The following is a 26,924-nucleotide window of genomic DNA, read 5'->3' on the forward strand; positions in this document are numbered from 1 at the left end:
GTAAAGGATTTACTTCTGATATGATTTGTAGATTTAAATTCAAAACCTATTGTATATTTTATGTAGCAGATGAAAGTAACCTTAGTATTTCCTTTCTAACAGTATATTTAATAGTTGGGAATAAACAATATAAAGTAAGCCTTAAAAGTTTGTTTTAATCATTTTCAATTGTTGTCTATTGTCAGATGAAAAAGGTAACGTACAGTAGCCATCCCTTTTGATTATGTTGCAACACTGATCATGTGCCTTGATAAAGGAACAACAGTTCATTAAATAAGGATGATGACATAACATGTAGGGAAGACTTTGGATTGTCTATTTAAAATGTCAACGTAATAGGCAATTAATAATAAAACTTCATTTTAAGTGCACTTCCACATGCTTTTTGTTTATAATATAGCAACTTCCTATCCTTTTTTCAACAAACTTCACTCTCTAGTCTAAAGCTGTTTGGCTGAAAATGCACTTTCCCCAGTAAACTTTTTTTTTTAAACAATGTAACTAAAACTCCTACCCTTTCATAGACTAAGAAATATGTTTTGCTAATTAAAACACAATATATTACAAGACATGTGAAGACAACACATAGTGAAATGAGTTTTAATTGTTGTGCTGTGACTAAAGTAAAGTTCTCAAGGCTGCAGTTTAACATTCCAAGTTCTCCCTTCCATCTTTATTGATTAAGATTTTGAACAGAAACTCTTTGGGGGCTAGAACAGCAGTAATTGCATCACACTGTTTTCCAAGACTTCAAGTTTCAAAAGCAAACTCTTCAAAAAAGTACAGTTCCTGATTTGATTAGATACAGGGACAAAAATATAGCACATACTTGAAGGTTACATGGTCTACAAATGATGGCAATATTTTCCTTGGGAGAGTACAGTTTGTTTTCTTGTAAATACTCAAAAAGGCTCAACTTCAAGCAGTAATAAACACAAGCAAAAGTGATTTAACCCTTAAAATAAATATTCAGGAAAACCTCTCTGTACATACAAGTGAAAGAATATGTAATACTTTCACGCTAAAAGAAAAAATAAAGAATTTGTTCATATAAGCAGCTGAAATCTGCTGTTCCAGCCCAGTGTCCCCAGTAAAGAAGGGAGGCACAAACACAGGTGACTACTGTAGCTCACTATCTTATGGCCTTTTTTGGACAGGGACATCACCACCACCAATTTTAATCCCTTTTGTTATATTTATTTATTGATTACAGCATGCCAAATCCTTTGGCATATGTGATGGCCTTCAACAATCTCTCTTTAAGCTTTTCTTTGCTTGAGTATTCCGGAAGCAAAAGGACATTAAAGCATGTGTGAGATGTAGGTAATCTAAGAAAAAACAGAAAAGGAAGAATTCAGTCATTGGAATGCACAGCGCACGCATATAAGCATCATCATCTTTGAGAAATACCATGCTATTTCATCTGCTTACATATGCAAGAACAATACTCCAGTTTTGCTTTAAAATTTATACCCGTTGTTTTCTTGTAACCTTGAGGTCACAGCACTATAAAATATTATTAAAATGCTATTAAAAATCTTTAATGTTAAGATTCGGCTGCTGGTATTTTCACTTTGCAGAATTCGTCTTAATTTTTAGGAAGTCAAAATAAAAATTTTACCAAACAAAAGGTCAATATTTTACCTCTCTGTGTCTGGGCCATTTTTGGCTATAATCATCTTTAATTTTCCAAGTCCTCCCACAGGTGCTCTGTCCGTGCCTGTTGTAAACTGCAAAAATAGTCTTTTCTGCTCATCTGTAAATGAATGGACTATTTCCCAGAATTCCCTATTGAGGGGAAATTAAAAACAAAAAGTTGAGAAAGCAAGGGAAAAATATTGTTAAGAATATTTGATACAAACAAGACCTCCCCCTACTTGTATGCAACTTTCACAACTGCCAGAATTATGCAATTTGCAGTTGTTAATTGACACATTATCAAATATGGCACCATATTTGATCCTCTAACACATCAGCATACAAACCGAGCATACAGGAGTTGAACAAAATTGCATTCAAACATTTGCTAACCACTGAAGTTTTGAAGCTACATCTGAAGTATTTCAAAATCCTTGAAGGTTCAAGTGTTAACTTTTTAAAACTATTTCAGACTATTCTAAAATTAGCAAATAATTTGCAGATGCTGTCCATTTGTTTTCTATATTGTTCGTATTTTCTATATTTTTCAATTATCCTTATTGCAATGCATTGTCTATTCTCTGATAATCTTGTTTCTCTCTTCTTCGTATCGTATTACCAAACATATCAATATTAGTTTGACTAAATAGTTCAAGTCACATGTCAATTACCAACTGTGTGTTAAGATCAAAACGGAGGTGAAAATAAAGATCAGAAAAGGTGGCTTCTACAATATTAGAGGAATAAAAACAGTAATTCATCAAAAAAGTGTCAGCCTGATTATATGTAAAATAATCAGAGCAGGAGTTTTTGGAGCCCCTTACATTTTTCTATAATCGTAACTATGGTAAACAATATTTTGCACATCCTCATTCTTGACAAATGGCATGGTTTGGAGGCCTTTTGTTTCGATTATATGTGATAATGAATGTACTCACTAATGGCCCATCAGAACAAATTATGACACTTCCACCCATCACAAACTCCTATTAGGATAATTCATCATTGAGCAAAAATCATCTCCATCTCTTATTTCATGGTCCTGAAGATCATTTGAATATATTCTAGACTTATAAGAGACATTACACACAGACTATTTAATTCAGATCTGGGAACCTCAATACTCGAATGATGTAGACAGACTGGAGAGGGATTAGAAGAGAAAGACAACCATGGCCCGGAGGAGAAGCAGACAGCCGAAGATTACAAGAACTATACCATCCTCTCCCAGAGGAGGAGGATAGGAAAACCCTCCATAGCATTATTCCACTTTTGACCTCACAGAAGCCCTTCTGTGCAACATGGGCTCTGTGAGTGAGAAGGACGTGGTTGAGCACATTGTGGCATCAATCCCCTAAGGGCAACCCCAATGGACTCTGAACATTAATCTACCTGCTTCCCCTGCTGTGTACTAAGGAACTTCTCCCTTGAAGGGTTGGCTAGTAAATTACAGGGGAACTTTATCAGCATGGCTCCTACAGATTCTCTCACACTAAGAGAAGAATTAACTGGAAATTCTGCAAGCAACAAGATGTGGAATTTCCTTTCCCATATGTGGGAGTAATCCAGGTCGGAGATGAAAAGGCCCTAAACATTTCTGAGAGACGTTTTTTACCAAACTAGGCAAATAATAGGTAGCATAGTGTAAGGAATAATCCTGCCCAGTTGGGGCTTACCTAATGAGTCCCTTCCATCTCTCAACAAGAAAGCACAAGAGTAAAAAAGTTCAAGTGCAAAGTAACCATCATTTTTTACCCTTCAGTTTCTTCAACCGCTTTTGATAAGTTTTCATTTGTTTAAAGCAGTGGTTCCCAAACTTTAGCAACCTGTGGAACCCCTTTCACCAAAATTTCAAGTCTCACGAACCCCATCCTAAAAAGGAATATTTCCAGGGATTTTCTCCTTTACCTGAGTATAAATTATAAAAGCAGTGATCTTGGAAATATAAAATTTGTTTTTATGACATGCTTATTACACACTATTTATTATTATTTATTATTTATCATTACAGTATTTTTATTACATTATGAAAACAGCAACACTCTTCCAAGATCTCACTTTCGTAGCTTGTATCACTTTGAATAAGCCTGTTATAAGACAAGGCTCCTATGTTTCATCAAGAAGTATCAGATGTGAAACAGCATGAAGGTATCTAAGAAGCCAACTCAAAGAGTTCTTCTTATACAAGTATTCAGGTCTTGAGCAGTTCAAGCAAACAACACACGTTACAACAAAGTTTAAACTTATTGTTTTTAAAACTATTATGAAGAACACTAGCTGCCTACTTAATTTTAAAAACAGCAAAAAATATCCACCTCCCATTCCATTTCTTATAAGGAGTCTTGAAGTTTAAATCTCCTCAGTGTGATAGATTCCCGTGCTGTCCGGGGTCCCTAAGGACAGCTCTGTCCGCCATTAGGGAATTTTTCCCCGAGAACCCCCTGTAACATTTCGCGAACCACTGGTTTAAAGAGTTTATTCTATAACAGCATGTTAAGCATCTTATCATTTGCTGACTTTATTCAAATACTCACAGTGAAATTATAGATAATTCAGTAACAATAAATGATATTTAGCTCTGCTGGACTTCAGTGTGTACTTCAAAAACATGAACCTCACATTACAGTTGCTGCCTTTTCATCATGAATTTAGTAAAATACAGTTCTCGTATATCCCTTGAAAAGTTAAAGAACTTACCTAATAATAAGAGAGTCTCGGCTATAGCCACCATCATATTCTGTAGTTTCTTCTAGTGCTTGAAAGTCTAGATTCTGTAAATGTAAGACATTTTATCACCACCCATAATTGTATCTTTGGGATAAGAAAACCAGCAATTTGTTTTGTTGCACATTCCAGATTTCTTACCCTACTTCCACAAATAAGTAATTCAATTTCCTCTGGTCTAAATAAATATTTCAGTGGAGACTCATTGGTCACCATATGGAATCCTCTCCGAAAGGCTTTGAACTGCTTTTCTACTGATTTGTTGAGAATGTAGTCCGCATACAGATTGACAAATTCCTGTAAGAAAACAACCCCAAAACATATTTAATAGTTAAAAGCCAAACCCTACCCTTCAAAAAACGAGATACACCCAACAAGACATTTTGGTCTAATGATTTAATTAGGGAAAGCAAGTATTTCATGGCATTGTATAAATTTGTTTTCTCATAACTGGAACCAAGCCAGAGTGTACTGCTGGACTTGGCCCACTTACAATCAATCATAGAATACAGAATCATAGAATATCAGGGTTGGAAGGGACCTCAGGAGGTCATCTAGTCCAACCCCCTGCTCAGAGCAGGACCAATCCCCAGACAGATTTTTGCCCCAGATCCCTAAATGGCCCCCTCAAGGATTGAACTTGCAACCCTGGGTTTAGCAGGCCAATGCTCAAACCACTGAGCTATCCCTCCCCCCAATCTCAGAGGCAGCTGAGCTATGACTGGACAATTCCGTCAACTTCACATGTACTGAAATTTTTAAACAAATTATCCACATGCACAAACAAAATAGTCCAGGTGGATTCCTCCCAGTTGGTGGACAACTTCATTTGAGAAACCAAGTTTATGAGCAAGGAAAAATTCTCTTTCTCCTACACAAACATCCACCAATCTGGAGGACTCTGGTAGGACACAGCAAGCAGTAAATAAAGTTTAAGTCATCACAAACAATGGTAGGATTCAAAATCTAACACAAAAGCTTACTTCTACGGGTATTAACATTTTATGTAGTCTAAATCTGTATGAAATCTAAGCCCATTCAGCAGCAAGTTACAACGGAAGGAGAGAGTAGATGATCTTTTGGCCTGTCACATTTTCCTATAAGATTATGCTCAGATGCTGAGTCCAAAATGTGTTTGGAGAGATATACAATGTGAAGTCTGGTATGCACATTTCAATTTACTAGTTTTATAGCCTGTTTACGCAGCAATCTGTATATACATAACAGAATCCTGAATAGATATCTAAGTTAACAGTTGATTGTAAACAGCAAACATTAAAAAGGAGTCTTAAATATTTCTGACTTGTTATACATAAATGTGTGTGTTACAGCAAATGTATTGTATCTTCAACTGGTGCTCTCAAAGTCATACATGCAAGAGAATTTTAGAAAAGTGTTTTCTTCTGCTTCTTAACCAAATTGGACTATTAGAATTTTAAATTTAACTATTTCTTTATCTCTAGCTGAAATTAATGTTTTAATCACATACCTAGAGAAATTCTGAGATACATAGTAATGACAAAGATCATTCCACCATTAGAGTGCCATGTGAATTACCTTTCTGTTTTCATTTGTAATAGGGATTTTATCTCCATTTTCCTTTAAATCATGCATCATTGGATTGCCGAAGAGATCCGTATGAGATATTTGGAAAGTTATCATCATATCATCTTCCACACTTCCCTCATACTGTAACAAGTCTCTTAAACTCTGATAAAGAACCTAATAAAATAAAAAACATTTGATGATAGAGTTGTAAAATGTAAAGTTCCACTATATATGACCAATGTTAATCAGAGTACGCCTTTAGATACTGACTGTCCAAAAACATACTTGGATTGGTCAGCTATATCTTTTGGGTCAGGTCACAACTTTGTACCAAATCCCAATTGTTCATGATTGGGACACAATCACCAGAAGTGCCAGGAAAATGTGTGCGCACATAATGTGAAGAGGAGGAAGTTGAAGTGTTGCTAAATATTTGACCCTCACTTTGAAAAATAAGCACAAGTTAGGGTCAGTACATGCACAGTATAGGTGGAATTTTAAAAAATGAATGTAAGTTGTTTTAAGGGGTTTAGGGAGCCTTCTGAGTCCCTGTACTCAAGCAGTAATAAGCCCTGCACCTCTGAGGAGCCCCCTAGTAATACCACTCAGCAGCAGCAGGGGATGTGCAGGCAGCAGCAGTTTAAGGACTCCCACTAGGGGACAAAGGTATGAGCCTCTCAGGGATGCAAACTGAACGTCAGAGAAAGTCAGAGTGCTCTTTAAATGGAGAAAGTGTAGTGAACTTTCCCCATATACTTATTGTAAGTTTTAGCTGCAATCCTCATCGTCTCACCAGTTGTCTTCCTCCTATGCCCCACAAACACTTTCAAATGTACCATGTTAGTAAACACTGATTTAGGAACCACTGCCTTTTAAACAAGATCTGGCTCTCTTGCCCTCTGAATTCTGGCTGTGGTACTCAACAATGCCTAACGTGGCCTACTTTGAATTGTATACAGTTTTAAGACTCAATCAGCATTTAAATATCTTGGTCTGTTTAATGGCGTCTATGAAGGGTGATTTTAAAGCAGGGGTGGCAGAGTAAGGCAACTGTGGAAGAGGAATGGAGGGAAGAGGTAAACTGAACTTTTAAATCCACCCGTTCTCTTCCCACAAACATGAGACTGGTCGCCCCACATTTTGTAGCCTCTTGACAAATCTGAATTCACTTGTTACTAAAAATAAAACTAAACTGGGAATCTGAAAGAGCTCAATTTTGTTATTACAATCAAAAATGAGTTTAAAGTAGCTATTAGCCCTCAAACTACAGCTGAAAGAGTGGCCTGAGTTGGCATACTGTCGTCAGGAAAAGCAATTTAAACAGACCAGGGAATCTATAAAAAATTAAGTTATTTTTTCTAATATAGTAAAATAAAAGGCATTTATAATAACCTTTATCCTATTCACTTTCTCTTTCATTTCAGTGGAAGGATTTATTGCATAGCTCTTACAAATAAAAATGGAAAAATTACCCCAAATTAATTTAAATAAATCATTCTAACAGCAATAAAACACACTAGGTTGCATGTTAGAAAGCTATTGGTGTTCTTTGGATGGTTGAAGGCACAGGACCAAAATACGTGAGATGTGCTTTAACTGTTAACTCACACGTATTTATTGTGGCTTATTGCTATTTTACAGCCATCAGCAAAAGAACTCTCCCCTCCCCTTTATCTCTATAGTTTTTAAGAAGGTGAGACAACAAAAAGCATGTGAGAAAACTCATAATTGCTTCAAGAATTTGTGAATAATCCCCATCTGCCACAACTGCCTTTCACTTAAAAAAAAGTTAACAGAGTCACTACAGCATAGCACTTCCATGGGAATTTTTAAGAAGTGTTGGTCAATAATATTCTCATTTTACAGACTGGTTTATTGTGGCACAGAAGGTTAAGTGACTTGTCCACATTCATGCAGCGAGGCAGAAACAGGACCCACATACTATTGCTAGCCAATGCATACTCCTCCAAATTAGACGTACTGGTAGCATTATGTACCAATCCACACATTTGAACAAATAACCCTATAATGTTTCCACTAACCTAACAGGGCATTTCACTTTTACCTATTCTGACAGTAAGCTTGTGTTGAAATCAAATCTTAATTAAATGAACATACATTTTCCACAACCTGTAGTAATAAATTCAAGTAACACAATGAACTTACAGGGTGAGAATCTGCCAGATCACGGAAAGTTCCTTTTTTGCCCATTAGCTTCCTGTAGACAACCATGGGAAAATGTACATCCAGTATACAGTTATTGTAAATAGCCAGACCCAGTACTATGCCAATCAGTGTAAACTGACCCTCCGTTTCAAAAGAGGATGGGTTAAACCAAAACAGTTTTGTAGACTCATCATATGTGAACATACCTATAAGAAATGGAATTTAAATGATTACTTTTATATTTAGAAAAACAAAAACGTAGAGCAAACATGAAGTTTAAAAATCCACCTTCTAAATCCATCTGCACCAGATATACATGTAAAATTACATTTTAAATTTAGAATTGTATAATTTACCAAAAACATTACATATTCATAGCATGAATTAATTTTTCCGGTTTTATAAATTGTGATGCTCACAGCCTATAAGAACACGTATATCAGTTATAAAGCCACACATTTATAACCAATCTCCCAAAGTTTCCCAGCAATGGGACGGCACCCACCTCTCGCGAGTGCCTCCTCGTTGAGGACGTATGCCTGCAGACTCTCAATTTGTGCTGACCCTTGTCAGTGGTTTCTCAGGAGGATTTTCAACAACTCAGCCCCCAAGCCAACTCTCTCTCACAGTCTGTATGTCAAACAGAACAGACCTCTTCCAGGGTATACAGTCCAACAGGTGCCTATCCCAGTACCCCTCTGTTGGTATCTCTATAGCCCTCCCCAGACTTAGTCCTTAAATAGTCCCAGGCCTGGTATGGGGCCATACCCCCAGGGCTTGCTCCCTGGACACAGTCTTCCTGCAGCCCTCACTGGGCTCAGTCCTTATTCAGTCCCAGCAGCCAACCAGGAGCTCCTTCTTGCTCCCCCAGTCCCTGCCAGCAACTGATCTGTCTGTGGTCCTGCTGCTCCTTCAGCCAGCCAGCCAGGAACACAGTCCTCACTCCTTCAGCTCCAGGCAGCAACTGACTGACTCTGACCCTGCAGTTCCTTTTATGAGAGTCTGCTGGGCTCCGATTGGCTGCTTCCCCACAACCACTCTAGGCTGCTTGGAGGACTTCTTTTCTGCTCCTCTCTGGGATGGGGTATGGTAGGACCGTGAGGCCTCCAGCAGGAGCCTCTGGGCCTAGTGGACCCCATTACATTCCCCAAATCACAAAATAAGGTATCCCACTCAAGCAACCCCCCGCTGACAAAAGCTGAAGGCCAACAAATTCTAGCTCACTTGGACCAACAGGGTAAGTGAATTCCAAATCCAGGGTTGAGGCCCAACAAAAGTTGGCCTGCCTGCAGGAATTTAGAGTTATAGAAGTATCTTAGTAGATCTCAACTAGTGGAATGGTGCATAGAGAGAGAAGCAGTCTTTAAAGGGACTGTCTATATGTGGAATTACTCCAGAACAGCTATTCAGGAATAACTCCATATGTGGACTCTCCTTAATCCAAATTAACTTTCAAGAGTAGACAAGCCCTCAGACAGCAAGGCAATGAACTGGAAACCACAAGTAGTTTTTGGAACACAAGTATATGTTCCCTATGAGACATATTACTAAGTAAAGTGAGAGGCTGCATTCTGCTTTCTGAATTCACTGAAGTTTCCAAGTGGTCTTCCAGACAACCACTGCAGCAAAAATGGTGACATGTACTTTCTGTAAATTGAATGACGAGTTAAAACATAGAATAATGAGAAACTCTTGCAGTGTTTGCTGTTCTGATGGGGGAATAATTTCGAACACTAGTTTATCCGAATCCATATTCATAAGATATCACAGATAATGCAAAAAGTAAAAGTTAAGACAGAAAACACACTAAGATTGTGACAAAACAAGGGAAGCAATGAGAGCCACTGTAAAGGATGAAGATTGTTTTTAAAAGATACTGCAGTCTTGTCATAATTAACCTAGACCCCAGCACAAAAATTTACTTATTCGCTTCTCCTTTACCAGAATGATTTTTGGTAACAAGCCTAATAGTTTTTACTCATCCTTCACTTTCTTCATGATTTCAATTTTACACGGCTGTTTTAAATTAATTTTTAAACAGATTTAATATGCAATAGGTAAAAACTCATTTATACTAATTTCCTGATAAACACTTGTTTATTTTTATGACACGTATTAGAGTACAAAGTTTTCAAACATCCTAAAGTCTACTTTTGAGATTTTTCCTGCACTCCCATTGAAACACATCCAGATGTTCTTCAAATTCACAGAAGCGACATCTTACACATATAGTGTCCTAACTGTGATGCTATAATGCATGTTACCTGTGGAAAAAAATGTAAAACAAAAGCAAGTAGAAGACTCTGAAATTATTTAGTTGTATTTCCTGTTGAAGGATATATACAGAATTGCATTATGAAAGCAAAAAAATTTTCTCATCGAGCCATACCATTTCTCATATGTATTCTGAACACCAACGAGTCATGCCTAGTTTAAATCCAATGAAAACTGAACATAGAGACAAGTCTAAAGTTATCCAGTATAAATTTCTGAATAAAGGGAATTAACGGAAATACTTACCGACTCTCATCTATGCTGTTGAATACAATTTCAAATCTCCAGCGCTACTATATGTCCATGCTCAGAAGATAAATGTGCATTTCTAATCTATTTATCTAAATTATATGTTTATTTCATACCTAAAAACTACAATAAGAACTGTAAGGTCACAAAGTAAAATAGCTGAATTAGGAAATTACAAAATTAAGGTAGACCATGCAACAAACCTTAATTCTGTCAGGTTGAGCCTAGGTATATATTTTCCCATAGGACCCCCTGTCCTAATTCAGAGCCTGATCCAAATCCCATTGTAGTCAAGCCATCAGTGCACAGCTTGGAGAGTGAATGAGTCTCATCCTGTCTCATTCACTACAGAAGTTGGAAGGAGCGTAGCAAAACAAGATCCAAGACCTGAGTTCCATTACCAGTGCTAAGACAGATTCCCTTTGGGACCTTGATCAAATCATTTTCTGTGTCTCTCTGCATCAGTTTCCTCATATACAAATTGAAGATACTACCTACCTCTCAGAGAGCCCTAAAGCTAAACTAACTGGTGTTTGTAAAGTGTGATGAGTTTCTTCAGTGGAATGCAGTGCAAAAGTACAAGGATGTATCACCATGTTTCACATTCAAATCAAAGACTTATACAATTCCTGTACTACCTTCATAATATACTTTTCCTATGCAAGAGATGTTTGGATAATTTCATCCATTTTAATCCTTTACTATCTGCAATGATTAAGCTACTATGGCTGCAGATATCTGAAACCTGGTACACATCAGTGGTTAAGATGTATAAACCACAGTAAGCAAGGCTTAAAGTATCCAGAGTCACATGCACAAGGACAAAAAAAACACAGAGTTTGAGATAAATCTGCTGCCTCGAGTCCTGGACAAACCAGGAAGGTACCAGAAGTTTAGGTTGGACATTAACCACCCTGACAGTTAGGAACTTTTTCCTAAACACTGGAATAAATTGCCTAGGGAGGTTGTGGAATCTCCATCTCTGGAGATATTTAAGAGTAGGTTAGATAAATGTCTATCAGGGATGGTCTAGACAGTATTTGGTCCTGCCATGCGGGCAGGGGACTGGACTCGATGACCTCTCGAGGTCCCTTCCAGTCCTAGAATCTATGAATAAGTTTGCTATATTAAGGAACTGTAACACTTTCATATATACACCTGCTTTATGTGGAGTGTGCACAAAATGGGTATAGCCACGATTTTTTTTTTTTTATAAGAGTAACTGATTTTGCTAGCTATCAGAAATTTGTGCTTTATTAAACTACAAAATTCTATAAAGACTTCAAAGTTTAATAATGACTTAACTTGCTCCTATCAAATTAAGGAATATTCCAACTCAAAAGTTTCTAGATATCACAATTACACATGAAAGTTTTTTGTTACCATATTAAAGGTTTTAAAAGGCACAAAGCACTTAATTCCCATTAACTTCCTTGTTACTTCCCATTGTCTTTGAAAAACTCTCTAAATGTTTGCTAAATAAAAAACAATAACCTACAGATTTCTTGCACTGATTTCATAAAAAGGGATAAACAGGAGAAAATCTTCAATCTAATGTATACGTGATGGTGATATGAATGCAATCCTTTTTGGTTGCTGTAGTTTTATTGTATGTACAACATGGAATATGACAAATTAATTGAAAATACATTTCACTTAGAGGTGGGCGGGCCAGGCTGACACCTCTAAAAAAGGGAAAGAGTTAGGTATCTCACTGCCAGCTCTGATGCCTGCCAAACCCAAATGCTCCCCAACAGCAGTGTGCTCTCTGCCCTTCTGACTTGGCTAGTAACGACTTAGAGATGCATTCTTCCCTCCTTGAGGTGCCTTTAGGGTTGCTGCTGGCACTGGAAGCTTGTTTATAGGCAGTTTAGCTGCTGACCCCATCAATGCTGATTGTATAGACAACCGCCTAACAAAAAGGCAGGGACTTTTTTTCCATTTAAAGGGGGGGTGGGAAGAGTTGGATTTCAAAACAAGCTCTATTTACTTTTCAAAAGTGTGAATTTAATGAAACAAGACATCCTTTCAGAGGAAGATTTTTAACACTCAAATATATATCTTCACTGAATAGGTCATAAAGGGCACGAAATAAGTTCACTGAAATGCATCAGATACGGAAAGACTTCCTGAAATGTTTTAATTTAAAAACTTTGTGCACAATAGGTATAAAAAAGTGGTTATGTATAAACAGTTCTAATTGTAATTGGTATGTTGAGACATCATTTTAACTCCTTTCCTACATTATGCACTATAATAGTGAAACTGAAAGCACTCAAAAATGTTTATTTTCTATTTATGTTATCTACACATTTCATTATTCTGACCTTTGACAATGAAAGCAGACTAGCCAATTTCACGTTTGTTTCTATTCAATTTCACTTTCAAGTTCTTATACTGTAGCACAATGATTTGTTACCCAAATATTCTCCTGTTATAGCACAAACTGTTTTGATTACAATTTTTAGAAGATTTTGGGAGTCTCTAGGGATCTTTTAAATTTTGTACACCTCTACCCCGATATAACGCGACCCAATAGAACACGGGTTCACATACAACGCGGTAAAGCAACGCTCTGGCGGATCAGCGCGTCAGCTCCCACCCATGGCGCTCCGCTTCCCGCCACTGGTGAGTGTGGGGAGGTTGGGGAAAGGACGCCCCCTGTACTCACCTGCAGCGGGAAGCGGAGCGCCGCGGATGGGACCTGGCGGAGTGGAGTGGGCTGGGGCCGGGCTGCTCCGCTTCCACCGCTGCCGGTGAGTGCGGGACCTTTCCCCAACCCCCTGCCAGCGACACGGCTGGGACCGGGGCAAGGAAAACAGAGCGGGCTGGGGCCGCGGCGCTTCACTTCCCACCGCATGTGAGTATGGGGGGCATCTTTTCCCCAACCTCCCCGCACTTACCAGCGGCGGCGGAAGTGGAGCACCGCGTCTGGGAGCTGGCGGAGTGGAGCAGGCTGGGGCCGGACTGCTCCGCTTCCCGCTGCTGCCGGTGAGTGCCTGTCAGGGGGCGGGGGTGTGTGGATAAGGGTCGGGGCAGTCAGGGGACAGGGAGCGGTGGGGTTGGGTAAAGGGTGGGGTCCTGGGGGTGATTAGGGATGGGGGTCTCTGGAGAGGGCGGTCAGGGGACAAGGAGCAGGGGGGCCAAAGCAAGTTCTATATAACGCGGTCTCACCTATAGCATGGTAAGATTTTTTGGCTCTGGAGGACCACATTATATCGGGGTAGCGGTGTATAAGCTTTTCTCTAAAAGACTAAATTTGGGGACAAACTGGACCCAAGTATCCCTTTAACATTTCTTCCTCCTCCTCATCCCTACATAACAATGTCCTTCTGTTATACTCAATTTTAAAGGGGAATGGTCAACTTGATAAATCATACAAAGTTATAATTGTAAGAAACTAGACAGACTTTTTTCAAGTTCATTTTATGTTTTTGGCATAGAACTGTGTATCATTGGTTTCACTGTATTCCCTATAGTCAGTGCTCTTATCTGAGTGGCTCTTTCACACGGCAGTGGAGAGTGAAGGGAGAACAGGACAGAAAAACCATTTTAAAAAAACCACACACCAGGAAAATGTGATTGCTAAACCACAAAAACTGGTAGGGGAACTCAGGAGCAGGTGTAATACCAGAAACTACTGCTAACTTTTCTTTGTAATTGATTTGCATTTGACAGTATTTCTAAACTTTCAACAAAAATTTAAATCAGCATCACTACTTGAGAACAAAGTTAACCCTTTTTTATATTGCCAGATTTTGAAAACTTGAAAAAACCCCACCTCTTTATACAGGTTTGCCTTGGACACTTGGTAAGAGATATTTTTATTTCTCAGGTTTGATTACTAGCCCTAGAAGCAAAACTTGAAGCCCAGGGGGAAGCCGAGAGAAGGTTTAGATTCAAATTTTCAGAAGTGGGTAAAAATAAAAATATTGTATTATTTGTTAGTGATCTAAATGTATAAGTGGTAACTTTCACTTGTGGCAAAAAGTATTGCAGTCATTCCAGTTGTCCTTAGGATGGTGGCTCTGTCAGATGCAGGATCCCAAACTGAATCAGATGCCCTTGTGGCTCAATAAGGGATACAGAGAACCCTCAGAAAAAGAGTACCTAGAATTAGGGAGTAGCTATGGGGAGAAACTGTGTGTGCATGCACTTCAGAGAGATGAGGGAGTTATTAAATTGCATACCAATATCAGGGTTGAAAATTTCCTCCACAACCAGTTGAAAAAACTCTTTGGAAACACCTCCTTCGTCTACCCCTTGCTCTCCTTCAAATTCCACGTATAACTGCTTCTTCAAGTCTGCAGGATTTTCCATGGCAATCATCTCTAGCTATTGGGTCAATACAAACATGTCATTAGTATACCCATTTTACTAGAAAAAAAATGATGAATACAGAACAAATACAGGAAAAATTGAGAAACAGAAAGGCAGGTAGATGTCACCCACAAGTGTAAATATGGGAAGGTAATGAACATCCAGAATCTGACTAAGTGCATTCTGTAAGCCATGAATTTGGGGCAAAGGGGCAGAGGTATCTAGTGAGGACTATCATATCTTACCAATAGCACAAATGCATTAGTGCCCTGTCTCTTATTTTCAGTATTTTTATTAAAGTTTTTGTTTTTGAGATCGATAAGACAGTGTAAATAGAAAACAGAATAAAATACAAATAAACTAGAAAATTTATCAATGGAATAATTAAAAATTGGGATTACCATTAGAGTCAACTGAATATCATTTAAGTGTTTGAATATGAGTAACTCATTGTTCTTCACATTAAAAGTTTGGTGAAAGAATTATTTAAACAAATGTCCTAACACTTTCCCCCCTTTATATCAGTTTTCAGTGAAAGGAATCATTATATTCAACAGTGTGCCATATCTATATCTAGCTGCATGCAAACTGTCTAGTCTTCTGGATTACCTACACTGGAGTTTTTTGCACCAGGGGATGCACACCATTATGCAGATGCATGAAAGTAAGCAGTAGCTTGCTGTGGTACATCTTAGTGTAGTTTCCACACCTGCATAAATCACTTTTTACACCAGTGCAGTATGTTTACACTGGGGGTTTGCATCAGTACAACTATACTGAGGTTCTCAATAGTGTTACGAAAAACTCAGCATAGACAAGCCCTTACAACAAGAAAAATTAAAGTATCGATTGCCATACAACAAACATGTATGCCAGTAATACTTGCCTATAATCCCAGATATTCCAAATTACACCAGTCACTCAGTTTGCTGATCAACCACAGGAAAAAATCCTAAATTTAATTATTATTGAAATGATTTACAAGGTAGTAGTGCCTAGAGGCCCTAGCCCAACTGTGCTAGCCTCCCCTCCCTGATGCCAACCACCCTGCCCCAAACATACCCAAGACCACCTTCCCAGTCCCTATAAACTTACATAAAGATAGGGGGAAGGACAAGGTAACAGTGAGAAAATTACAAGTGTACTGTGATCACAGCTTAAGAACTGCCTAGCCATTGTCAAATGTTTTCTAGGCATCACGGAAGAGATGAATGTTACTCCTGGGAGAATTCTGCACCAAAAAATTAAAAATTCTGCCCACAATATTTTAAAATTCTGCAAATTTGTCAAAATAACAATATAATCATGCCAGTTTCAATTATTTTGGTCATTTATTTCAAAATACTTGTCAACAAGTATGTCTGTAACAATACTGACAACGTGACTGGGGACTCCTTACTGAGGAGGTTAGACAGGCCTGTGACCAGGGCGGACCCAGAGAACAGAAGGGTGTGCTGTCTACCGGGCGCTAAGATACGGGATGTGGACCTGCGGTTGAAAAGGATCCTAAAAGGAGCAGGTAAGAACCCCTTGATCATCCTTCACGTAGGAACGAATGACACGGCTAGGTTCTCGCTGGAGAGAATCAAGGGAGATTATGCCAGGCTGGGGAAGACGCTTAAGGAAATCGAGGGTCAGATCATCTTCAGTGGGATTCTGCCTGTTCCTAGAGAAGGGCAGCAAAGGGGTGACAGGATTGTGATGATAAATAGCTGGCTAAGGGAGTGGTGCTATAAGGAGGGCTTTGGGATGTATGGCCACTGGGAGGCTTTCGGGGACAGAAAACTGTTCTCACGGGATGGACTTCACCTAAGTAGGGAAGGAAATAGACTTCTGGGAGGGAGGCTGGCTCATCTCATCAAAAGAGCTTTAAACTAAGAATTTGGGGGAGACAGTTGGGAGATGTCCAGTTAATCTCCACACCAGATTATAACATTGAGAGGGAGGACGACGAGATAAGAACGGATATAACCGGGGGGAAGAGATTGGACATAAGGAGGAGGGGGGGATGGATACTAGACAAATAGGTCATACTGGCGGTATGGTGTCCGTACCAAATTGGATAACAAATGTGAGAAAGGCTAAACGGCATAAATTAAGATGTTTATACACCAATGCGAGAAGTCTAGGTAACAAAATGGAGGAATTGGAGCTCCTGGTCCAAGAAATGAAACCGGATATCGTAGGAATAACCGAAACGTGGTGGAATGGTAGTCATGACTGGAGTACAGGTATGGAAGGGTATGTGCTGTTTAGGAAAGACCGGAACAAAGGTAAAGGTGGGGGAGTAGCATTGTATGTCAATAATGAGGTAAACTGTAAAGAAATAATAAGTGATGGAATGGATAAGACGGAGTCTGTCTGGGCAATACTCACATTGGGTAAAAGAACTACTAGAGCCTCCCCTGGGATAGTGCTTGGGGTGTGCTATAGACCGCCGGGATCTAGCCTGGATATGGACAGAGAACTCTTTAATGTTTTTAGGGAAGTAAATACTAATAGGAACTGTGTAATCATGGGAGACTTTAACTTCCCGGATATAGATTGGGGAACAAATGCTAGTAACAATAATAGGGCTCAGATTTTCCTAGACGTGATAGCTGATGAATTCCTTCATCAAGTAGTTGCTGAACCGACGAGGGGGGATGCCATTTTAGATTTGGTTTTGGGGAGTAGTGAGGACCTCGTTGAGGAAATGGTTATAGGGGACAACCTTGGCTCGAGTGATCATGAGCTAATTCGGTTTAAACTAAATGGAAGGATTAACAGAATTAAATCGGAGACTAAGGTTTACGATTTCAAAAGGGCTAACTTTAATAAATTAAGGCGACTAGTTACGGAAGTGGATTGGACTAACATATTTATGAATCTAAAGGCGGAAGGCGCCTGGGATTATTTCAAGTTGAAGTTGCAGGAGCTGTCGGAGGCCTGTATCCCGAGAAAGGGAAAACGGTTCGTAGACAGGAGATTTAGACCGAGCTGGATGAGCGAGCGTCTCAGAGGGGTGATTAAGAAAAAACAGAAAGCGTACAAGGAGTGGAAGATGGGAGGGATCAGCAAAGAAACCTACCTTATTGAGGTCAGAGCATGCAGAGATGGAGTGAGAAAGGCCAGAAGCCGTGTAGAGTTGGACCTTGCGAGGGGAATTAAAACCAATAGTAAGAGGTTTTATAGCCATATAAATAGGAAGAAAACAAAGAAAGAAGAAGTGGGACCACTGAAGACTGTAGATGGAGTGGAGATTAAGGATAATCTAGGCATGGCACAATATCTAAACGAATACTTTGCATCGGTCTTTAATGAGGCTAATGAAGGGCTTAGGAATAGTGGCAGCGTGACGGATGGGAATATGGGGGAGGGGGGGTTGACATTACCGTATCCGAGGTAGAAGCCAAACTCGAACAGCTTAACAGGACTAAATCGGGCGGACCGGATGATCTTCATCCGAGAATATTAAAGGAACTGGCACGAGAAATTGTAAGCCCGTTAGCGATAATTTTTAATGAATCTGTAAACTCGGGGGTGGTACCGTTTGCCTGGAGAATAGCTAATGTGGTTCCTATTTTCAAGAAGGGGAAAAAAAGGTGACCCAGGTAACTATAGGCCTGTTAGTTTAACATCTGTAATATGCAAGGTCTTGGAAAAAATTTTGAAGGAGAAAGTAGTTAAGGACCTTGAGGTCAATGGCAATTGGGACAAATTACAACATGGTTTTACGAAAGGTAGATCGTGCCAAACCAACCTGATCTCCTTCTTTGAGAAAGTAACAGATTTTTTAGATAAAGGAAATGCGGTGGATCTAATATACCTCGATTTCAGTAAAGTGTTTGATACGGTACCGCATGAGGAATTATTGGTTAAATTGGAAAAGATGGGGATCGATATGAAAATCCAGAGGTGGATAAAGAACTGGTTAAAGGGGAGACTGCAGCGGGTCGTACTGAAAGGTGAACTGTCAGGTGGGAGGGAGGTTACCAGTGGAGTTCCTCAAGGTTCGGTTTTGGGTCCGATTTTATTTAATCTATTTATTACTGACCTCGGAACCAAATGTAGGAGTGGGCTGATAAAGTTTGCGGATGACACAAAGTTGGGAGGTATTGCCAATTCGGAGAAGGATCGGGATATCCTGCAGGGAGATTTGGATGACCTTGTAAACTGGAGTGGGTTGTAGCCCACGAAAGCTTATGCTCTAATAAATTTGTTAGTCTCTAAGGTGCCACAAGTACTCCTGTTCTTTTTGCGGATACAGACTAACACGGCTGCTACTCTGAAACCAGTAATAGGATGAAATTTAATAGTGAGAAGTGAAAGGTTATGCATTTAGGGATGACTAACAAGAATTTTAGTTATAAGCTGGGGACGCATCAGTTGGAAGTAACGGAAGAGGAGGAGGACCTCGGAGTCCTGGTTGATCGCAGGATGACTATGAGTCGGCAATGTGACGTGGCCGTGAAAAAAGCTAATGCGGTCTTGGGATGCATTAGGCAAGGTATTTCTAGTAGGGATAAGGAGGTGCTGGTTCCGTTATACAAGGCACTGGTGAGACCTCATTTGGAGTACTGTGTGCAGTTCTGGTCTCCCATGTTTAAAAAGGATGAACTCAAACTGGAACGGGTACAGAGAAGGGCCACTAGGATGATCCGAGGAATGGAAAACCTGTCGTATGAAAAGAGACTTGAGGAGCTCGGTTTGTTTACCTTAACCAAAAGAAGGCTGAGGGGGGATATGATTGCTCTCTTTAAATATATCAGAGGGATAAATACCAGGGAGGGAGAGGAATTATTTCAGCTCAGTACTAATGTGGACACGAGAACAAATGGATATAAACTGGCCATCGGGAAGTTTAGGCTTGAAATTAGACGAAGGTTTCTAACCATCAGAGGGGTGAAGTTCTGGAACAGCCTTCCGAGGGAAACAGTGGGGGCGAAAGACCTCTCTGGCTTTAAGATTAAGCTTGATAAGTTTATGGAGGGGATGGTTTGATGGGATAACGTGATTTTAGTCAATAGGTCAATAACGTGCCATCGCTGGTAATTAGTAACAATGGTCAATGATGGGATATTAAAAGTTACTACAGAGAACTTTTTCCGGAGGGTCTGGCTGGAGAATCTTGCCCGCATGCTCGGGGTTCAACTGATCACCATATTTGGGGTCGGGAAGGAATTTTCCTCCAGGGTAGATTGGCAGAGGCCCTGGAGGTTTTTTGCCTTCCTCCGCAGCATGGGGCAGGGGTCGCTTGCTGGAGGATTCTCTGCGACTTGAAGTCTTTAAATCATGATTTGGGGACTTCAACAGCTGAGTCTAGGGAGAGAATTATTCCAGGAGTGGGTGGGTCAGCTTTTGTGGCCTGCATCATGCGGGAGGTCAGACTAGATGATCATAATGGTCCCTTCTGACCTTAAAGTCTATGAGTCTATGAGAATGTATTTTCTGCAGAGAAAAAAAATCTGCGGGGGACATGAATTCTGCATATGCGCAGTGGTGCAGAATTTCCCCAGCAGTAGAATGTGGAGGAGGATAATGTAGTGGCCTTGAGGATTTTTATAGGGAATTCCTCTCATGCAAAAGGGGCAGCATGAAAGTATGTACATGTTTTCTAGATGATTTGACTAACTGGCAATGAAGGCAAGCATCACTGGTGGAGCAATGATGGGTACTGATGGCTCCATACCATATACAAGGGGGGAAGGGGGAAGAGAGCTAAGCCATGAAGGGACCTAAAAGTGAAGCAAAGAGGTTAATGGAACTAAAAGAGGAATGATCAAATTTTATATAAAATTTACAGGACCCCAGGGTACACACAGTTGTGGTTTAGCTGAAAAGGACTGCCCATTTGGCTTCCCATATCTTCAGTAAAAATTAATTCATATTTAGTCTCAAAGGATCAAAATATTCTCTGGATATTCAGTACTTGTGCAGCAAAATCCCATAGAATTATATTAGGTTTATATTGGTTCTCCCCACAACTACACCATATCTACCTGTTGTGTCTCAGTTCAAATTTAGGACTGTAAACTTTTCACAAAAGAAAATCTTTTTTTGATGTGTATAAGGGGTCCTGATCGGGGATCATATATGCTATTGCAATACATAGCAAGAATAAATATTTAAACCAAGTATGAAGCGAATGCAGCAACGATTTTCATATTATTATATTAACACTGGACTAGAGAGTCTCAATATCACAGAGGCTACTTCGTTACTTTGAAAAGGTCACAACGGTGTTAATGAAGGTTCTGTCACTGATCTCCAGCTTGGGTAGATGGGAGTCCTCCTGCCTACTCCCTTTCTGTTTACAGTTGGCTTTAGTACTACCCACCTCATCTCTTTGTTACCCAATCCTTTTTCTCACTGACAGCTAACCATGATGTATTGTTGGCTTTGGAGTAAACTGTTGCTGGCAATAAATACTGTATTGTAAGTTTTATGAATCACAGAAGTTACAAGGAACAATGCACAGTTTCCGAATAATTTCCTTCAAAACACTATCTTTTCATAGGCATGGTGCTCGGATTTTCTTGTCATATTAATGGATTTTATATTAAATGAGTGATTAAATCTGCTGATATGAAAGTTATTTCAGATTGGCCTTCTCAACAAGCAGTAGTAATTAAAACTACACTTTTAGAGTGAAGCTGGCTGGACAGATTGGAAGTCCTCAGTATGTCTACACTTCAGTGTAAGTCTGTGCTTGAGCCGAGGCTCAAGCCTAACTCCCCCTTGTGTTTATACTGCAATTGTCCAAGGTTTGGACCCAGGGTCCTGCAGGGCTGGAGGGTCTGAGCTCGAGTTAAGCCAGGACCCAGGATGTAAGCTCTATTCTGTGTTCCCTGTAAGCTGTGCGCTTGGGCGGCAGCACAGGAGAGATTTAAATGTCACCCAGCTGATAGCAGAGTGCACACAGTCAGCAGCATGTGTTCAGGTGCCCCTCCCCCCACATTGCTTTGTCCTGCAGCTGCTCCTGGGACCCTCCTGCTGGCTGTGCAGAGGAGGTGGTGGGGGGAGGGTGCTGATGTCAGGCTGTCCCCCTCCCCCGCCTACGCAGAGGATTTAGATCATAGAATGTCAGGGATGGAAGGGACCTCAGGAGGTCATCTAGTCCAACCCCCTGCTCAAAGCAGGACCAATCCCCAGATCCCTAAATGGCCCCTTCAAGGATTGAACTCACAACCTGGGTTTAACAGGCCAATGCTCAAACCACTGAGCTATCCCTCCCGCCTCCGCAGAGCAGGGCAGAGGGGACAGCCTGGCTCAGGAGGACTTGGAGCTGCTGCAGTCTGAATGGTTCTCAGCTGAGTGCCTTTCTTAAAGCGACAGTGCACTGTTTCTGAGATATCCCCAGCAGCCAGCTCACACAGTCAGTCAGTCTCTCTCTCTCTCTCACCTCCCAATACATACTTATTGTTGTTACTACTTGGAACTTCCTGCAATGCACATGTATTCTCTGTAATTTTATTCTTTTAAAGTGTTATTTTAGTGTTTAGAGACTGGTCTATGCATTTTGTAATTTTTATTTCTCTTACACTTACATTTAATTCTTTGAGTAGTGAGTTCTAAAATCCCTAACCTGTCCTGGCTAGAGTAATTATCCCTATGGTAACTTTTTAAAAATATATATTATATCTAGGTTTTTTGTTTCTACTGGTGGTGCACATAGGCACATACCTCAGTGCACATAAGAAAATTTATTCCACACATGGATGGAAAAAATTAGAGGGAACATTGGTCCTATTGCTTTGCAGTGTAGACACAGTCCCTCTTGACTCGGGTACCAGGAGTCAGTTGGAAGTATCCTACAATTCCATGGGACAACTTCCTTAATCCTCTCTATCCCAACAATATGCAATGCCCTCTCCTGAAAATGGAAGTCATCCCCACGTTGTGAACAGCAGTAGCTCAGGTCAGCATTAACTCATTCTTTTCAGATCAATGATCTGCAAGCACCCTGTTAGTGAGACTCCTAAGTTTGCAATGCAGAGCGAACCAATCAAGCCTTTTGCCAATCGAGCTGCTTTCTGGTAACATGAAGGGCAGGCAGTACAGTTTTCCCACAATGCCCCATGGTCCTAGGACTAGAGCAGCCACATTTCAGTGGGGGAGGTGGGGAAGGGGAGAGGGCTAGGAACTCTGGGATATGGTTACTTTGACTCAGGCCTGTGCACTGCAGGTTCGAGCACATTTTAGAAAAGTCTTAACATAGAGTTAAAATATAATGTAGATGCTTAAGACCAGGGTTCCCTAACATGGGCCAGAGGACTTGAGTCCCAGAAACCCTGGGCTTACACTGCAGTTTAGACATATCCAGTGAAGGTCTAATGTGGAGGCCAGCTTTAAAAGTGCCAAAAAAGGTGGGCTTATCTGAGCCACTGACCTGATTCCACAATATGCTCTAGGTTAGAGCAAGGTTAGGTTAGGTTAGGTTAGGTTTAGGCGAGGTTCCTGGGGCAGCTCAATTCAAGTCTGCAGGGTTATTTGCTTCTAGGGTCAACCCTGTCCCTCAGACAACTGCTGCTTAGCAGGAAAAACAGCTCTTAGTAGAAAGCATAGATAACAGACCACTGCAGTCACTAACAGACAGTCAGTGAACTATATCTAAACTGCAATGGAGGCAAAGGAAAAACTGTTTGACATGCAATAGTAAAAGAACATTTTGTGCTCTCAAACGCACAATTTATACGCTAGACCTGTATTTTTTTTTAATCACAACATAGAAATTATTCAAATCCTTACTTTTGGAAACAGAAAATTAAGTATGTTTACAATTAGTTTTATTTTAATAACTATTACTTTTAGATTTTTTTAAAATTCAAAATGGTTTGTCAGAAGAAAATTCAGAATCTTGGAACAGAGTATCAATGTTCTCTGCCTAATGATTGTGGTAGCACATCCAGCATAAGGAGGAAGCTGCACAATCACAGTGGGTCTAGAGTTTGAAGGAAAAGTAGTATCAGAGTCTGGTGGCATAAGTCATCTTAAGTATAACTTGCATGAAGTGCAGTTACTTGTACTCCAAAAATGACCGTGTCACTGCATACTTTCATAGTTATCCCTTAATGACTCCAGTCAAATCTGCTCTATTTACAAATAAGGATAGTTTTCTTAACTGACAGTCCTCCAAATTCAGCCTGGAATTAGTCAAGCTGAGTTCTTTCTTGGTGTGGGACCATCGGCAATAAAGATTCTGCAAGTGGAACTTAATTCCATTCAAGGAGTATAAACTGGAGAGGAATTAAGGTTGCTCATTCATAGCTGTAATGACTCTGAGGTGGTCCATTCTAATCCAACAGATGAAAAAAAGTGGAACAGCTTCCCTACAGGTATAAGGAAGTAGACGGAGCAAAGAGATGGAACTTTAATAAAATTTTGCATAAAAGGTATGTCTAATCAACAACAATCACTACCACCTTTCCATCCTTCTACCAAGAAGCAAATTAAAGCAGCTATCTAGGAAGTATTTCAACTACTAGTTTAATATTATATTAAAATACAATAGTGGGTCAGCAAAGTTTTATTTTTACACTACTTGACAGTACTCAAGTAGTGTGATCATGGAGTGGCTAGCAGTCTGTTTTTTCAAATGTTCAACAAAGTTATTTATGCTACTTATTAATAAATTATGCAGGAGATTTTTTCAGGTAACTAATTCTATGTACTTAAGTGGACATACTCCTCCTAACTCAATTTTAATCTAATCAATAAAACCACAGGCAATATATTTGGGGATGATTACTGCATGCCTCAGCTGATGTTATGAGGCACCTGGTTGAAGGAACTAATTATTCACAATGCAGTTATTCCTTATAAGTGAATCATCATATGAAACGGAATTAATAAAGAAGAAATTAGCTAGACCTGTACATTTATTGACTGCTGAGTATGTAATGACTTACTGTTGCTCAGACAGCTTAATTAGTGTTCATAGCAATAAAACAGTTTCATAATATGCAAAAACTCCAAGATAAATTAACATGAAAGTTGCAAATTTGAATGTATAGAAGTCAAAGTATTAAAAACATTCTTGCAGCAGCATTAACTCACCCATGAACTAAACACTATATATAAGTATTTAACAAATTAACTATTAATCTAGTCACATCTGAAAGTTTTACTTTGAAAATCGGGGAAGTGATCCTAACGATATCCATTTACTAATACTTTCAATCATATTCAAGCTTGTATGCGCCTAAGTCACTTTTGAAAATGGGGCTTAGAAGCCTACATCATTCATCAAGCGCTTTTAAAATTTAACCCCTAGTCTTACGTTACAAATTTCCTTGATCATAATGGAAGTTAAGGATATTAAACTACAAATTGTTTTGAATACCAGTGAGGACAGAGAAATAAGAAAGGTACTATAAATATTTGCATACAAACTGGGATACTTAATATTTGGTTGGCATTCATGTAATTGCTTTTTGTCAAAAGGCCTCAAAATGCTTTACAATGAGGTGGCTAAGCATATTACAGAACCCAGGTAACCCAAATCCCCGTTTTCCCCTCTAACTACTAGATAACACAGTTTTCCTGTTCCAGGGTTTTTATGTTGTTATGGACCAAGGTAAAAACCCTGGAGCAGGAAAGCAGTGTTATCTAGTATTTAGAGGAAAAAACTGGGATTTGGTGCCATTCATATCTCAAACTGTAATGTATCAGGAGATGTGTTGTAACTAGTTTATCTCACTTTGTGGTTATATAAGAGCCAGGCCAAAGTGTCACATTTTGTATCTTTGCACAGCATTCCTTAGGTCTAATGGATTTCTTCATGTCCACACCAGCCTACATGAGATCCCTTACTGTATCTGTTGGGGAGGGCACCCACAGTTCCCTTGCCTGACAAAGAAAGTGAACCTTCACTTCCCTAATGGTGGAAAAGGTGGTCTTTATTTCCAGGAAAGGCCAGCAGCTCTTGTCCCAGCTAACACACACCACAATTCAATTCCGCTTGTCTTAACTGAGATCAGGTTTATTAGAAAGCAATCAAAACTGAGCCAGTTGAAAATGCACATGTTCCTCAGATTAACATTGGGAGGCAGGGAAATCAGTTCTTTTGTTCTTGTCAAAAGATTTCAATTTCCTTCCACAATAAGCAATCTCCTTCTAAGGCTTGGTCTACACTACCAACGTATGCTGGTACAACTACATTGCTCAGTGCTCTGATTTATTCACACTGCTGAGTGACATAGTTATACCAACCCAACCACCAGTGTAGAAAGCGCTATGTTGAGAGGAGAACTTTTCCTGTGGATATAGCTACTGCCTCTCAGGGAGGTGGAGTACCTACACCAATGGGAGCAGCTCTCCCTTCAGTGTAGGTAACGTCTTCACTACCTTCACCGGTGTAACCGTGCCGCTGCTGCGCAGTAAGCGTAGATAAGCCTTGACTGCTTTTTCACATATTTGCATATTTTTTTCCTCCCCGATCAGTCCTCCTTGCATGAATTTACAACGTTTAATACTCCTTTGAAACTGGCTGTTATCTAGTTTTAGCCCATCCTCTCAGAGTATTATAAACAGAAAAAGTGTACTTTGCTTCCTGCTGTCCCCCAGAATTTAAGCATCTAGAAGCCACCTGGAGTTTATGCAATAATCCCATTAGGTTAAACACAACACCACATATTTGGTTATAGCTATAAACCAGACAAGCGGTGAAATCACTAAGCACATTCTTACTCAAATGATAAAAGATTGGTACACGGAGTAAAGTTAAGCTTTACAACAACTTGGCTGTTTCTCAGGTGCTGAATGTCTCAAAAAAAAAAAAAAAGCCATTTTTCCTCCACAAGTTCCGCGCTAGTACTTGAAGCAGGACTAAGTTTGGTCATACTTATCACCAGTCAAGAAGCAGCCAGGCTGTTTGAAAGTTAAAATGTTCTCACAACATTGAACTGGGAGCTTACTTGGGGCTCTCAATTCTGTTTTTTCAGTAACAGGATAAACTAAATAAATTTAGTATCACCAATGTAGTTTGTTAGTAACAGAAATTATAGGTAAACAGTAGCTGAGCA

The 26,924-nt window shown here is 39.7% G+C and overlaps 1 protein-coding gene across 2 annotated transcripts in view; it reads right to left on the bottom strand.

Moving 5' to 3' along the window:
- Positions 1-573: 573 nt before the first annotated feature.
- Positions 574-26,924, bottom strand: part of LOC113406196 (ubiquitin-protein ligase E3A-like) — a 96,100-nt gene continuing 69,749 nt past the window's right edge. For both annotated transcript variants that reach the window (XM_026649395.1, XM_026649391.1), the window contains 7 exons: positions 14,790-14,934; positions 8,077-8,282; positions 5,920-6,084; positions 4,504-4,659; positions 4,336-4,409; positions 1,645-1,788; positions 574-1,328 (listed from right to left, as the gene is read on the bottom strand). In XM_026649395.1, coding sequence (XP_026505180.1) covers positions 1,208-1,328; positions 1,645-1,788; positions 4,336-4,409; positions 4,504-4,659; positions 5,920-6,084; positions 8,077-8,282; positions 14,790-14,934 — 1,011 coding nt within the window. In that variant the 3' untranslated portion in view covers positions 574-1,207. The remainder of the gene's footprint in view (positions 1,329-1,644; positions 1,789-4,335; positions 4,410-4,503; positions 4,660-5,919; positions 6,085-8,076; positions 8,283-14,789; positions 14,935-26,924) is intronic.

The sequence above is a fragment of the Terrapene carolina genome, unplaced genomic scaffold (genome assembly GCF_002925995.2).
Source record: "Terrapene carolina triunguis isolate 2854851 unplaced genomic scaffold, T_m_triunguis-2.0 Scaffold23, whole genome shotgun sequence".
Classification (NCBI taxonomy): domain Eukaryota; kingdom Metazoa; phylum Chordata; order Testudines; family Emydidae; genus Terrapene; species Terrapene triunguis.